A 16,204-nucleotide genomic window follows, 5' to 3' on the forward strand; every position below is an offset into this window, starting at 1 on the left:
AATTGTAATTAATTAAATAGTGGGTAATTGCGTAAGACTTGAATTCTAGTTTAACTGATTATTAATATTTCTGAGCTCCTGAACACCGATTAAAAATCATCTTGTGTGTAGGTATTGAACAACTAAGTGTTAAAATATTTTTTTGTTTGATTTGGATGTTACCTGCAATAACTTAAACCTTAATTTGTAAGTAGGCATTCCATTCAAATAAATAAAATGATTACAAATTAATGTTTAATTATTTAAATATGTAATTGCTTTATGACCCTATAAACTGATAGACCAATCAGTTACCTCAAGAAGTAATTACAGAATATTAATATTTTTTGGATTGAACAATAAACTACACTACCAACAATAGCCCTGTCATAAACATCCGTAGTCCAAGAGTCAGTGCAACAAAATTATTGTGATTACCGAACAGTCATAATAAAATCTCAAAACTCTATCTAATTCCAACAAGCTCATCCAACCGACACTTGTAACCATTTCTTTTACACCGACACCGATGTTTCCAGCTCTTAATTTATAATACTAACCAATAGACGGGCCTGTTCGAAGCAACATCCACACAAAGCCCCGGCCGGGTCATGCGTCATCTACAAAATATACTAATTTCGTGGGTAACACCTCAGCGCTAGTGCCGACAAAAGGCTCGATAAAAAGATCGATAAAAATCTCGATATCGCTTCAAAAGCGACGCGCGCGCAGCAGGCGGCCGGCCCGTGCAACTAATAACTTACACTCGGATTACGCTCGTTAGCCTCTTCGCACCTTTCCGACGTGTATTTTTTATTAATATAAAAATTATTCAAACGAGACCGGAATATTTCGGGAATAATACCGATACCTTAATAATATTAAAGCCATAATTTATGCCTAGAAGGATAAGCGGGCAACGTGTAGATATTATTCATTAGATTATGTTCTGGTTATTTTGAATAGTCATCTCAATCTGGCTTTAAGTTTCGCCTAAGTTTTTTATTAGTTTGAATACTCGTTGATGTAATTAATTATTATTGCCAATCTGTACATGATGATTAACATGATAAGGTTACAAATAAAATCTGAATTATTAAAGAGTTCCAACATAGGATTGATAACGGTTCGCTGATTGTAAACTTGTTGTATTTCAAGTACCTAACATTTAAGGAAGCGTATTAGCTCATTCATATTCTAATATCCAATTAAAAGTTGCTGTTATAAATGGTTTATTTATTTTTGTGTGTGTAATACAGGTACTCATTTACATCTTTTGTAATTATAACGTAGTAATATTTGCAACGATACGGTCATTAAATGTAAAGATTTTTCAAAGATAACATGTTCCCATAAATGCAAGACGAAAACACTGTTTAATAGTGTTTAGGTATTAACTAGAGAAAAGCTACCTTACTTAATGCGGATTTTTTCAGACAAAATCACTTCTTCAAATAGTAGGTAGGTTACCTTACACCTAAAATACCTTAGAATCATTAAAATAAAAATAAAAAACTAAGCAGGCAGATACTCATCTACATACTTACGCAGCCTTATTGTTAACTTCATACATACCTTCAGATAAATGCCAAACAAAAGCAAAAAATGCAAACAAATTATTTGGATAATGTGGATTGCACGTAATAATGCATTCTACCGCTGTTAAGCAAAACAAGAAGTCATTACTGGTTTCAAAATATTTTCAACCAAATATTTATTTTTCTCTTTTGGTGACTCAAAAATCATTTTTGCTGTAAAGCATATTGAGGGGAAGCCATTTACAAGATATTATCCGTTAGGACGTGTAATATGCTACAACTTCTTTTTATGTATCGACAGCTTGTACACGATACCTTCATTTCGAACTGACTTGTTTCTTAAAAAAACGAATTGTTTTTTACTTAAGTACGCTAAAAAATTCGCTAGAGCTAGCTATCTTTAGAAAAATTTTAAACAGCTTATATGTGAGTCACAATAATTACATTTGAAATTCCACAGCTTTGTGTACAATTGCACAAAGTACGCTAAAAATTTAAGTGCGTGTGAGCTAGCAATCCGCAGAAAAATAGACGTGCAATTAAACAGCTTATTTATCCAAAAGGGGGCCTCCCCAGGAGAGTCACTAAATTTACAATTGGGATAATATACTTTTGTTTTCCGGCATTAAAAAAAAACAATTCACTTAGTAACAAGTTGCAGCATTTCATTCCACAAGGCAAAATTATAGGATTGTAATTTATGTTTTCCAAGTACCTAATTATCAAAATGCCGTCGGTATAAAATTAAAAAAGTGTAAAAATAAATAAATTGAACAGTGTTACTTTACGGGAGGTTCATAAGCATCCACGTACTGTATTTTATTACCTATTTTTGTTATTCCGCTATCACAATTATTTTTTAAAATAAATACTTTAGCTCACTTTTAAGTATAGGCACTTTAAAAAAATTTGAATGCAGTGATAAATCCGTCGGGCATGTGCCGATCAATGAGTTTAATCTTATCAAATGAAGGGTTAATGATCAAAGCTAAATGTAGGTAGGTAATAAATAAAATAATACCATCATGGTTTTTTATTTACCTTGAATGTTTCAAGTAGGGTTTAATTATATACGAAATTTACTAAGGGGAAGAAAATATCCTTTCCATTAAGGACCCTACTCGAAATATTTAGGTATATGGGCTTTTGGTTAAAGTTATTATTATAAGTAATGTACTGTACATACCTACCTATTTGTGTTTTAAGAAATTTATGTTCTTTTTATTTTCATACGTTCTGGAATAACTACCTATCTATTTACTTAACGTTTATCTCTTTTTTCATTACTTTCTTATTTTTAAGTTTATTATGTAAATTGGTATCTGATTGATTGATTTAAGTCCATTTCACCGCAAAGTTCATAGGAATAATTTCAAGAAAATAATTTAATGCATTATATTGTCCAGCATTTAAACTGAGCTTGAATCTCTAAATGACTACCACGTTCAAAATTTCACATTGTATAAATGACCTAATGAAGTTTCAATATTTTTTTAGTAGGTATGATTGTCTATTAATAAATTAAAAATTTATCGTTTTAATGTTAATTTTAGTTTAATGCATAGTTTAACCATAGTTTAGCTTATTTTTGTCTTAATAAAGTCACCATTTTTACTTGCAATTTTCTAACTGGAAGATTTTAAAGTTAACATGCTTAATTATTTTTAATCCTTAATCCACATTAATCCACGCAATATCCTCCTACTCCACACAATAGGTATTGTTTTACTGTTAGGTTTAGAAGTCCGTTACAACTGTTTTTTTTGTGGCAATAAATTATTTATTTTTTTAATCTCTTACAACTTCGACTCACAGATTCTGATTGGATTTTGGGAAATATAAAAAAGTAAATATGCCGGCCATGTGACCTACCTTTACTGCTCCCGCCATCCTCGTTAGAGTCCTCGCTGGGCGGTCCGTGCGGCGCGCGCGCCGGCATCGGGTGCGGCAACCGGGGGCGCGCCAGGAAAGGTGGCGGCACTCCGAAGAACGGCAGGAACGGCGGCCACGCCGGCCGCGGGGCCAGCTGCGCCGCCGCCGCCGCGTACAGCTGCAGCGGCGCCGGCAGACCGCCCTCCAACACCATCCCGCGTATCGATATCTTGACAACCGACAACCAGCCCCGCACTAGACAACATTCTTTACTGTCATCACGAAATAGTCCACTTGACACTTTAGTTCATTCACTCCGTGGGATACATAGTACCGTCGCGTGCGCTCGCGCGGCTGCCCCGGCACTGAGATGGCGCGCCGGTTGCGGGGCGGAGCCACCCTTCCCCCCCTTCCCCTACCACGCTGAATAAATTCCCGCCTCTTTCATATTATAGATTTATTCCTTCGACAGTACGACGAACTTGCCTGCTAAACGATAATAAACCATACGGTCGCGAGTTACAGATCGATGTTGAATAGCGGGTGATAAATTAAGCTGCGGTTCATATTGAATTAGCGACGTCGTAGACGACGCGCCCTTTCATACTAAAAGAGACTGTATTTTTATTGAGTAAACGTATATATTTAGTACAGCAGCGAGGTGTAAGTTGGATTTATAAGGCTGTCGTTTCCCTGACGCGGGGCTACACTGTCATAATCTTTTTTAGCCGCATGGCGCGCTACAGAGAGACATATAGAATGAACCATAAATACTTATAGAAATAAGAATCTTAGGAATTATGGAATGTACGCAAACGTTTGCGGTGAATAGTGTTTCTAAAGCGGCGCGGCGACAGTGGAACTTAATAGGTGTTATGATTGCACGCAAATAGACACAAAAAGTTTACATCTGTAAACCACTGCACCACACCTTTAACTCTCGGGGGTTTTTAAGAGCATTTCTTTAGAAATAAAGGTTATTACAAATACAATAGAATAATGCGAGAGTAACGGCGCTGGCAATTACAAATTCTCATCTTCATATTTGACAGGTGACGGGAGGGTAATCAACGCGCGCCCGCGCTTCGCCGACAATAGATCGTTGCGTAAAACTAGATTACGCCCAGCCCAATCACTCTAATGACGTCCAAACAATCAATCATACAAAATTAACACGTTCAAGATTATATTTTTGACAGTGATGAATCATAAGCGACTGAAAGGCAATCAATTTCACAACCAATACCTTATTCCATTAAACAAAAAAGTAATAACCTAATTGACATAAATAATAATAAATATGTCAAGACGGCGTAACGACTCGGACGCGACGTGACAGCTCTATCAGGGATCTCGGACTGACTGCGACTGTACCGCCACGCCCCCTGATTGAATTCCGCCGCTCGCTCTCCTCATTGGTCTATTCTGCCTGGAGGGGGGTGGGCGGGGTTTGTGGTGGGGTGTTTGAAAAGCTTAGTGTTGCATGAATTTAATTAGTGTGAGCTCCTCGGGCGCATTAGGAGTCGCGGTGGGCGAAGCAATAAAAGATATAAAGGAATGAGTATAAATTAAAAGTTAAATAGAGTGGGGGTGTTGCCGTCCTGCTCGCGCGGCTCATCCCGTAATTGTTTGACGATCTTATTAGTATCAGTTAATGTCGGTTTTTCTCGCGAATTTAATTACTTTTTAATTAGCGCGCTTAATTAGTAAGCGGTTTTGTTCTGCGTTATGTGTTTTCGGCAGTTCTTCGGTGTGGGTTTCTTTTTATTTTAAGAGTTATATCGGAAGATTTGAACTTTTAGGTTTTTATATGTAGAGATAGGTTGGCTTGAGATTTTCTTATCTCAATGCCTAACGACCTGGGTACTGAGACTTTTTGATATCTTTATGACAGTTTTCTGGCAATTTGACTACAATATAATACGAATATTTCTTATTGCACAATACAAATCAGTAGGTACGATAATTTAATACAGAGACAAAATGCAATGTAGTCAAAAGGCGGTCTTATAGCTTAAAAGCGATCTTCCAGACATCCATTTGGACACAGAAACTAATACGAATACCTACGTCAAAGCTAACCTACTAAATAGCGTACCTATCTAACAGTCCATATTTGGCTAAAATATTTTTTACTACACGGATTTAAATAGATATACCGACCTACTTAGGTATATTCCCGTCATATCCTCCTAAGTCCTCGTGTACTTTATAAAGGACCAATTAATACTAAAAATAACGACCGAATGTACTTAATAAAGTATTGTTCATTGAATAAATGATTCTAAGAATTTTGAAATAATATCCAAAATAACAAAGCATCTAAGAAATAAACTAAGAAAGCTGGACCAACCACGTCTAAGTCTTAAGCACTAAGTTTGTTAAAAAATGTCAGAACTCACGAGGTTAAAATGCAATCTCAAGAAAACAACATGAAACATCGCCAAAATAATGCAGGCAAAGGTACCTGACTTTTAGGAGGGGATAATACCTAGGTACTTCGTTCCTAACTTACTACTTACCAAGTTCATACCATATATACCTACGCTAAAGAAATTTTCAAGCAACAACAAACCTTACTAAAGCTTTTCTTCTTCTACTCTTTACACCCTTTACATGGCAATAAAAAATCCGCTAACACTTGTGCACCCCACTGTATGTTATCTTTGTCTTCCTCTACATTAAGGGCGCCATGCACGCGCGCGCCGTTCGTCCTCATTACGCGGCTTACGCGATATATCGCGAATGGCAAGCTTTAAGTTATTTTATTGATGGGTTGTGATGTACAACTGTTTGTTAGGTCATGTGTGGAATTGATCTAGGTACTGTAGGATGGGTACTCGGTGGTACTGGCTGCCTAGGTACATTATGTTTCTATTTTTATGTTCCATTCTAAACTCAAAATATGAAATGGTACTTAAAAAACAGGATTTGGGCGGGCATCCAATATATCCGACGTCTCTAGAGTCTTAATAAAAATAAAATAAATAAATAAAGTGTTTTTTATATTCATTTTGAAACATAGGTGTACGTCTACAATCGAAGAAACTATAAATAAAACGCGTAGGTAGGGCTAACATTTTACATTATATTTTACGATGACGTCTTTGACAAATGTATGAAAAAAAAGACGTCGGGCTCTTAGACTATCAACTATCAAGCCAACCTCTTTCAAGAATTGCAAACAAATTTTGTTATTATTGTGTCCTGATTTTAGCTTTTTAGGGATCCGTAGCCAAAATGGCAAAAACGGAACTGAACCCCTATAGTTTCGCCATGTCTGTCTGTCTGTCCGTCCGCGGCTTTGCTGAGAGACTATCAGTACTAGAAAGCTCTAATTTTGCACAGATATATGTAGCAACTATGCCGACAAAATGGTATAAATAATTTAAAAAAAAAACTTTTTTTAGGGTACCTCCCCTAGACGTAAAGTGGGGGTGCTTTTTTTCTCATCCAACCCTATAGTGTGGGGTATCGTTGGATAGGTCTTTTAAAACCATGGGGGTTGCTAAAACGATTTTTCGATTCAGTGATTTTTTTGCTAAATATTCTTCTTTAAAGTGCAAATTTTCATTAAAATCGAGCGTCAATCAAAAATCTAAACCGATAGGTGGAAAAATTTATCCTGTTAATGTGTTAATAATTTTTGGGCCACTTTCTGGTATCCAACTGAACTGAAATTTGTCAATTTTCTTGCCCAGTCTGTCAATTTGTTTATAAGTTTGCTGACAATCAGTACCTATAGTCTCTCTAAACTCTCCGACTTTAAACTTTAACTGTAGTTTGGATGAAAAAGCGAGTCAGCAAAAAAACCTTGATATCAACATTTTTTTTATTAACAATAACTTATTATTTCAGTTAGCAAATAGGAGCATCTAAAACTAATGCAAGAGCGTGGCAATTTATCAGGTAGGTAACTAACTAGGACAAAAATAGAACAGGTAGTTTAATACGTATAATAGTTGTCTAGTCTAAGATGGCCAAACTTGATTATGGATTTTCGGCAAATTACCCCTAACCTAGACTCACGATGCGCAATACGAGGAACTTAACTAGTTGGATAAAATCAAAAGTAGGACCGTGTATCTACCCACATCCATTGCGCAGTAAAGTCTTGAATGGTTAGCTAGTGTGATGTTAATGAATATTTGCTCTTTATAGTTGAATATTTCAGGAACCCCACATGCTATCATTAGACGAGAAAAATCTATCTCCCCTAGTGGATATCCTGTCCTGTCCTTCGACCGATGTCACCCACTCATTGCCACTTCAACTTGAATTTTCTTCGAGCTAGCTAATAACTTAAACTTTGATACTTTTTATCTTATTAGGTAGGTATACATAAAATTTTAAAAATCGTGGCGCTTAAAATCGCTGTCAAGTGTCTAAATGCTTCAAAAAAGGGTTCCAAATACAGTCTTTTCATTTCCGTTTCCATCAACGTCATCGCTAATGTTTTTTAAATATTGATAAAGGAGATGGATGAGGCGCACGCGCCGGCCGAATTGATTTAAACTAAATACGATGATTGATACATTCGTGTCACGCCTCGAACGGGTTAGGGGAGCTAATCGAGGTTTTTGGCGAAATTTAGTAAAGAACGCAATGGGTCAGATTTCTTTGAGACTTATAGAGATCGAACCTATTTTTCTTGCTATCCGTATTTTAATATTTGCCATCTTCTACATATAAATAAAAATAATGACAACGTAGAAGATGATGTGTAGAAGTTCTGCGTCAGGTTCGGCAGAAGCGGGAACTTTTGATCATCATCGAGAGATGCAAATCAGCATACCTCGGTCATGTGCTGAGGCATGATAGATATAGCTTTTTCCAATTAATTATGATGGGCAAGGTTGCTAGCAGAAGACTAGTCGGGCGGAGAAAGGAGTCTTGGCTCCGAAATATCCGGGTGTGGACTTGGACACGTTCCAGCAGCTGAGAGCCATTTTTCACTAGTTGCAGAAACACTTGAAGAAGAAAAAGAAGAGGAAGAATGATGGTACGCGTCAATCTTTAGAACAGGTGGTGCATTAGATACGGATATTTTTTTCTTATATTCGTTGAAGTTGAAGAAAAGATCTTATGGAGAGAAAAATTAGAAAAATTGCATAGATTCCTCCATAAATGGCATACATTTAAAATTAAATACAAAACACACCAACATAGGTAGGTACTTATTAGTAAGGTAGGATTTATTTTCATACTTTTTAATGAATCGCAACAATCCCTAAATTAATCACAATGTAATGCCTCAACGAAAATCGTTTTAACTTTAATTAAATTCTAAAACTTTCCTCCTTGTAAGTTATTTATGATACACGTATCCAGTTACGTTAACGTAAAGGTTTGAAAGCTCGTACCCTTACATACACCCACTTAACTTACTTTAAACCATCCTTGAAACCGCTGGCACATAGAAAAGTGTTCCATTATTCGCACACTAAAGTCAAAGTCAAAATAACTCGATACAAATTGGGCTATTACATATGTATATACAAGCACTTGTGCGATGAATGTCAAAAAAATACCTGTTGAGAAGAATGTGGCTAGAGACCTAGCATATATTTTTAAAACAGATTTACAATATCAGTATGACTTACATCGCAAGTATTTAACACGAGACTACATTTTTAACATAGTTAGGTATTTAAAGTAAGGGAACACGAATGCGGACCGGAGAAAGTTATTTCCAAACATACCTGTCCATATTGTATGTATATAGGTAGCCGAATTTCAATCCTGATTAATATACCATGGGAGCGGGATGTAAGTTCGTAGTCTTAGGGGCTGTTTCACCATCCATTGATTAGTGTTAACTGGCGGTTAGGTGTGATGCCGTCTCTATTTGTTTTGTTCGAATAGACGGAGACGGCATAACGCTAATCAATGGATGCTGATACAGCCCCTTAGTCTAGAGGCAAAGGGAAATCAGCACACTATTTTCCCAAGACAGTCGTCATGATGATCCACTATACTGACCCACAACACACGATCATAACCACAGTCAAGAGTGTAGAGACTTGGAAGAAGAGATTTTGAATTTAGTGAAATTCTGTGATTTAAATTCAAGTGATAGTGCTAATGGATCATGAGACTGGTATCGTATATTATTGACGCGTATCTAATACGTAATCTAGACGCAAAATGATGCGCGGTCATGTGTGACGTCATTCTAACTAGAAATTAAGATCATGCGCCGTTGTCAAACGATAAATGCCTACAAAATGGCGTCTAGGTATAATAAACTTTATAGGTAATTTACCTAACTTACGAAAATAATATACCCTATACCACAATTAGAATTGTGGGAAAATTGGATCATTATTAATTGAATTCCATTAGATACATACATACATGGTTAGTTATTGTGTTATCCGCCAGTCTGTCAGAGATATTTGTGCCGCCCTTTTGAAAAGGTTGGGCACCCTTGGTATAAGATTTCTTTTTACCTTTTAATATACAGAATCCTAAGAACGTTAAGCCCTTTTGGTGTTACAAAGCCGATTACCCTGGTTTTCAGCATTCTCAATCTTTAGATACTGTATATCTTTCAGGAATAATACTTACTAGCATTCCTATATACGGCATCTTTTCCACACTTTTCTACGACAGCCGGCTCGCCACGTTAAGTGTAGGTGCGCTTAAAAAGCGGTCGGATTCATAATCTTGTTAGCGCTCAAATTTGCATTAATTAAGGCTGAGGCCTGCCAGTTGTGTCTAAACTTGAGGGAGGAGGGAGATAATATTCAAATGGTACATGTAACGACACCCGCTCCGCCACCGACAAGCAATATAGAAGGTACACTTGTGGACACAAGACAGGAAACATTTTATTTCTAGTTGTGGCTCGTTTTCATTTGATAAGATGAGATTTTAGTAATTCAATTATTGAAGCTAAATAAAAGTAACCTAACCTGCATAAATTTAAATAGAAATAATTTCCATGAAATCTTCTCAAATGGCTTTTGCCAATAAGAACAAGACCGTTTCATAGTTTTAGGAGTAGAAACTGTGTTTTGATTAAGTTTTGCTTCTGTTATAGGCAACACCCGGTATGAATAAAAAAGGAGAGAAGGTTTAATTAATTCTACGTTTACGTAGGTAATAAGTGTCTATGAAGTTTAGTTTACATTCAACAGGCACAGATTTAGAACGGTTTATTTTACATCGCCGACGACTGGCACAGGTAGAGTCTTACGGGTCAATAAGGTGGCAAAATGTATGAACTTATTTATAATTTATTTACTATGACGTAACTTTGCGGAGGTCTAAATGAATGAACTACTCCGCTACCAAAGGTTGATAGCATTAAAGCAAAATATTCCAATTTAGTAAATAGAGCTGCTTATAAGTTATCTTGAATGTCAGCAAGATTTTGTATGGAAATCTAAGATTTCACGACGGTATAAAACCGCTCTTCAGCTAAAAAATATACCGTGAAAACCTTTTCGTTCCCGGCAGTCCGTCTCTCAGAGCATCGAGGGTGCGCTCGACAATTTCCTCCTCGGGTAATTCACTAGGATTTAATTTAAATTAGTTTTGGCTTGGCTTAATAGCTTCCCCACCCAGGGGGGGATGTGGCTTCCCTCCAGGAGATGTATTCTGGAAGGTTCCATTATTTTCTTGGCGCGATTTAACTTTTATGATATGGTAATGTGAGATTTGGTTTCTTTATGGTTTTAAAATAACTATTTACTTTCTGTTACGACTTTTATACGGGGTATGTATGTAGATGCTGTAAGTACCTTGGTAAAGATTAAATACCCGTTCAGTTAGTTAGATTAGCATACAGTTAGTTATAACTAATTATGCTGGTAGCGGCTCTGCATCGATTGCCTTCGGGTATCTTTTTATAGTTTTGACTGTATTATTTGCCAAATCATCATTTTTTTTAACTATATTTTCTATCTACGTTGGTAAACGAATCAACTTAAATGATCATTTATTAAAAAATCAAAATAACTAAACAAACCAAAATTTTACAAAGCTAAAAATTACAAATAATGTTGGTAAACTGGGTTCTTGAATATTAAAAATGCATTCTGAAAAATTTTGAACGCACAAGGCTTTATAATTTTGATTACTTACAAAGTTATGGTTTACAAATTTCGGAACCATCAATTAATGGTGTCAAAGAGATCCGATTTCTGGCAATATGCTACTTTCGCAGTATTTTTAGGGTTCTGTTAGCAAATAGATAGATTTCGGAACCCCTGTAGATTTGTCCTGTCCGTCCTACCGTCCACCAATTTGTCTGTCAGTATGTCTGTCTATGGGCTTGTCCTTTTATCTACCTAAATATCAGTGTTTCACAAGAAACTAAATTTATAGTAATAACATAATGAATCATAACTATTACAGAATTATGTAATTTGGAGTAGATATGGCAGTCCCGAAACGATATTGATTTTATACATTTAATATTTGATGATACCTTGTGTTTGTCACTCTCTCTAACAGTATGAAACCGATACCGTTCTGATACGCCAAGACACGTCATACAAATATCAGACAAATTGGAATCTTTACATTGTAGGAACTCGGAACTATCCAGAATAAGCCGGCGGTAGTAAACGAATGAGAGCCCACTAAACAGTTCGCCGTAGGTAATTATTTGCGCTAACTCCGCAAATTATATAAATAAGAACTTATCTCGCTTATTTCGTACATAGTTTCGGGATAGGTAGGTACCTACGTGCGTATAGAACTGGCATTATTTGAATGCTGCGTGATTTGCAAAATGAAAACGGCTGGAAGAAGTTTTTCTAAACATAATTGCCTGTATTACTATTTGTGGTTATAATAGCCAGGAGCATTTTTAAGCAATAACCAATAACCGTCTTTTGACTAAATTTCTTTTTCTTTTTATTTTCGTTAGCTCAATATATTGATCAGCGGTGTTCAGTAAAGAATCTCGCTTCACTTCTATTCACTTCTAATGCTCCAAAAGTACGTCAATATGGCATCACAGCGAGAGTACCTACTTAACGAATTTTTAAACACCTGGAGACTTTTTTTGCTCAGCGTGACTTAGGCAAAGCGAATACAGCCAACATGATCTGCAGGTAGATAACACTAACAGTATTGCATACCTATATCATAAGAAACATGCAAATATTTATTAAATCACTTCTAGGTAGGTAAGTACTATTGTTATCAGAGCTTAATCCATACTAATATTATAAATGCGAAAGTAACTCTGTCTGTCTGTCTGTCTGTCTGTCTGTTACGCTTTCACGCCTAAACCGCTGAACCGATTTTGATGAATTTGGTACAGAGATAGAATAGACCTTGGGAAAGAACATAGGCTACCTTTATTGCGAAAAAGAGGCTTTAAGGGGTTGAAATAGGGGATGATAGTTTATATGGTGGAAGTTCGTCGCTGTCAAAGATAAAACTATGAAACTTGGCATTTAGGCACTTGATAAGAAATCCATACTAATATTATAAATGCGAAAGTAACTCTGTCTGTCTGTCTGTCTGTTACGCTTTCACGCCTAAACCGCTGAACCGATTTTGATGAAATTTGGTACAGAGATAGAATAGACCTTGAGAAAGAACATAGGTTACCTTTAATCGCGAAAAAGAGGCTTTAAGGGTTGAAATAGGGGATGAAGTTTATATGGTGGAAGTTCGTCGCTGTCAAAGATAAAACTATGAAACTTGGCATTTAGGCACTTAATAAGAAATAAGTCTATATTTGTTTGAGCTTTTTTGAAAATTCGACCTGTGAGGGGATGAAAGTTTATGTGGAAGGTCGTCATTATCGAAGATAAATCGATGAATCTTTATTAAACTTGCCATTTCGGCACATGAAAAGAGATAAATAGATATTTGTTCGCACGTTTTTTAAAATTCTCCTGTGAGGGGGTGAAATAGGGATGAAACTTTATAATAATATGGAAGATCGTCATTGTCGAAGATAATTGGACGGTTCTTTATGAAACTTGCCATTTGGGCACGTGCTAAGAGATAAATACATATTTGTTCGCGCGTCTTTAAAAATTCTTCCTGTGAGGGGTGAAATAGGGGATGAAACTTTATATGGAAGATCGTCATTGTCGAAGATAAATCGATGGTTCTTTATGAAACTTGGCATTGGGCTACTTATAAGAAATAAATAGATATTTGTTCAAGCGTTTTGAAAATTTTACCTGCGAGGGGATGTTAGCAGAGGGATGATGCAGTGTTAGCAGAGCCTTCTAAGCTCATAGGCGAAATGTACGCAATGTGGGGTCATTTAAGATGGCGTATTCACATAAATAGTCAGTCATGAAAAATGATGATTTTCAGATTTTTCTTATTTATTGTGCAATAAGAGCTACCTTTATGCAAAATTCCAAGTTTCTAGGACAGCCGAAAGTACCCTATAACTTTTTCTGTTAAGGCAATAGGTTTGGAAACACCTTTTTAATGACTGTAGCTTTTGATTGCCTTGACTTAGAGGTTTGATAGACGGACGGACGGATAGCAAAGTAATCCTATAAGGGTTCCATTTTTCCTTTTTAGGTACGGAACCCTAAAAACATTTGCTCCGGCGCTTTTCAAATTTCAACCTATTTATTTGAAAATATGGGGATGAAAGTTCTTAAGGAATTCCAAACAAATTACTACATATAAGTATATTTATCGGAAATATGTGTAGCTATGCTTAGTAAAAATGCCGTCTTAATTATAATCCTACCCTCCTAACTTACAATAAGGACGTAAGGTGTCAAGAGTTCACTATGAAGAATTAGTCCTTTTGTGTTGGCAGGGTAGAATACACGTCGTATTGCTAAATTGTGGCTATCCGCCAAATATTTATGTTTTACCAAAGAACATGGGTGGATGGATGGATGAAGAACAAAAAAAAATAGTTTATATTTATAGCAATGTATTAAATTAAAATAGGTTATTTTCGGTTAACCGTAGAAGTTACTATGTACTATTATTGGCAGAATAGGTATCCTAAATAAATTAAGTCCTTCCAAAATTACTATCCACGCGGACGAAGTCGCGGGCAAAAGCTAGTTCAAAAAATATATTCTCGTAAAAACTGCTAATAAAACTACTTCAGGTATATTTCAACGGAAAAAGGAGAAGAAAATGATGTGTGTTGATATACCATTTTCTGTAGTATTGTATTTTTATAAATAACTTTTCCACAAACACGAGCCCCTAGGTAACGCCGATTGGCATCCAATTTTGAATGAATTTTCCCGCGTGTTGTTTGTTTTGTTACTTGAATACAAGCTTGTGTGAAAAGTAGGTAATCATATTATACGTGTCGTAGGTTATTCAAACAGAACACGTCTTTAACAAGGAGTTCCAATTTCATACCGGTATTCAAAATACTTCGCTTTTTAAAAAACTTTTTAAAATTTATTATCAGCCAGTCCACAGAGGCCCACAGATTATGTAATAGAATTCCAAATTAAAATCCACAGACTATCGCAATCGCACAGCCGACGGACAGATGCGCTAGTTAGAGGTTATGGCTCGCTGGGGACGCGCGAGTTATCATCTGTGATTACTTGGCTATTGATGACGCTGAGCTCATTCCGTGTTTAACTGTGTTGGAGACACTTGACTATTATTGATTGTTATTTTTGGAGTAAACAAAAGCGCTGTGGAATATTTATCTACTTACTCGTAGACATGGAATTTATCTGTACCTACTAAGCCGTGGTGGCTTGGTAGTTCAACCCATGGCCTTTAAAACAAAAGATCGTGGATTCAATTCCGGTCTCGCACCTCTGAGTTTCTCGAAATTCAGCATGCATGTGCAAAATTACTTTTGACATTTATCATGAGTTTTACGGTGAAGAAACCAGTGAGAAAACCTGGAGAAACCTGCGAAACAATTCGAAGATATGTTTGAAGTTCCCAATCCACACTGGATCTGCATGGGAACTACGGCCCAAGCTCTCTAATTTTGAGTGGAGGCCTGTACCTAATAGTGGGATCTATATAGGGTGGGATGATAACTGAACAGAAAATATAATAAAGACACGAAACAATGAGTAGGTAGGTATATATTATGTTTATAGTATCTTGGATTGTACAATTACGAGTATGGGTGTGACGTAATTGAAACAAACGAAACTAACTTTATGGAGATCATTATTGAAAACCGCTATTCTCAAAATGTGCCCTTGAGCCTCCGCGGAGTTTCTTCAGGGGCTCCGCAGAAATACTGGCCATAATCAAAACAACTACTTAAGGTGTACTGTTAGTTTACAGAGTAGGTACTCGCAGAGTACCTTTCATTAAGTAAATTTAAATGTCAAGTTTGACTTTTTAGTGCTCCGGCAAATATTAATTATTCCAAAAGGGCCTAAGGGTTCGCGCGCCAAAAAGTTTGAGAACCCATAATTTTATGTAAAACAAAGTAGATGTACTAGAGTTGTCTATGCACATCTATATCTGTGGTACTTAATGGTATTTTTAAAACATGATATTGTTTATCAGCAACCTTAATTTGGAATCGTCCCAATCGATATAATTTTTTCCAAAACGGTTTCGTCGCCGAAAAGTTTGAAAACTGCTGATCTAACGTAATACAAAGTAGATGTGCTAGGGTTGTCTGTGTACAGTTAGCAACAAGAAGTGAATGAGCGGTCACGGTATTCAAAATGATCTACGCACTCTCTTATAACCTTGGCAGTAGAGTCGTAGAGTCAGAAAGTGTGTAGTTCATTTTAAGCACCGTAACCGTTCATCCACTTCTGTTGCTGACTTTACTTCTACATATATCTCTGGTATTGGATGGTACTTTTAAAACATGATATTGTTTATCAGCGGACTTAATTTGGAATCGTCCCAATCGA

General features: G+C 36.3%; 1 protein-coding gene across 3 annotated transcripts in view; it reads right to left on the bottom strand.

Annotated features, from left to right (window-relative positions):
- Nucleotides 1-3,747, bottom strand: part of LOC141428923 (homeobox protein unc-4-like) — a 59,354-nt gene extending 55,607 nt beyond the window's left edge. For all 3 annotated transcript variants that reach the window (XM_074088988.1, XM_074088987.1, XM_074088986.1), the window contains exon 1: nucleotides 3,390-3,747. In XM_074088988.1, the coding sequence (XP_073945089.1) occupies nucleotides 3,390-3,603 (214 nt within the window). In that variant the 5' untranslated portion in view covers nucleotides 3,604-3,747. The remainder of the gene's footprint in view (nucleotides 1-3,389) is intronic.
- Nucleotides 3,748-16,204: the final 12,457 nt, after the last annotated feature.

This window comes from Choristoneura fumiferana, chromosome 6, assembly GCF_025370935.1.
Source record: "Choristoneura fumiferana chromosome 6, NRCan_CFum_1, whole genome shotgun sequence".
Classification (NCBI taxonomy): domain Eukaryota; kingdom Metazoa; phylum Arthropoda; class Insecta; order Lepidoptera; family Tortricidae; genus Choristoneura; species Choristoneura fumiferana.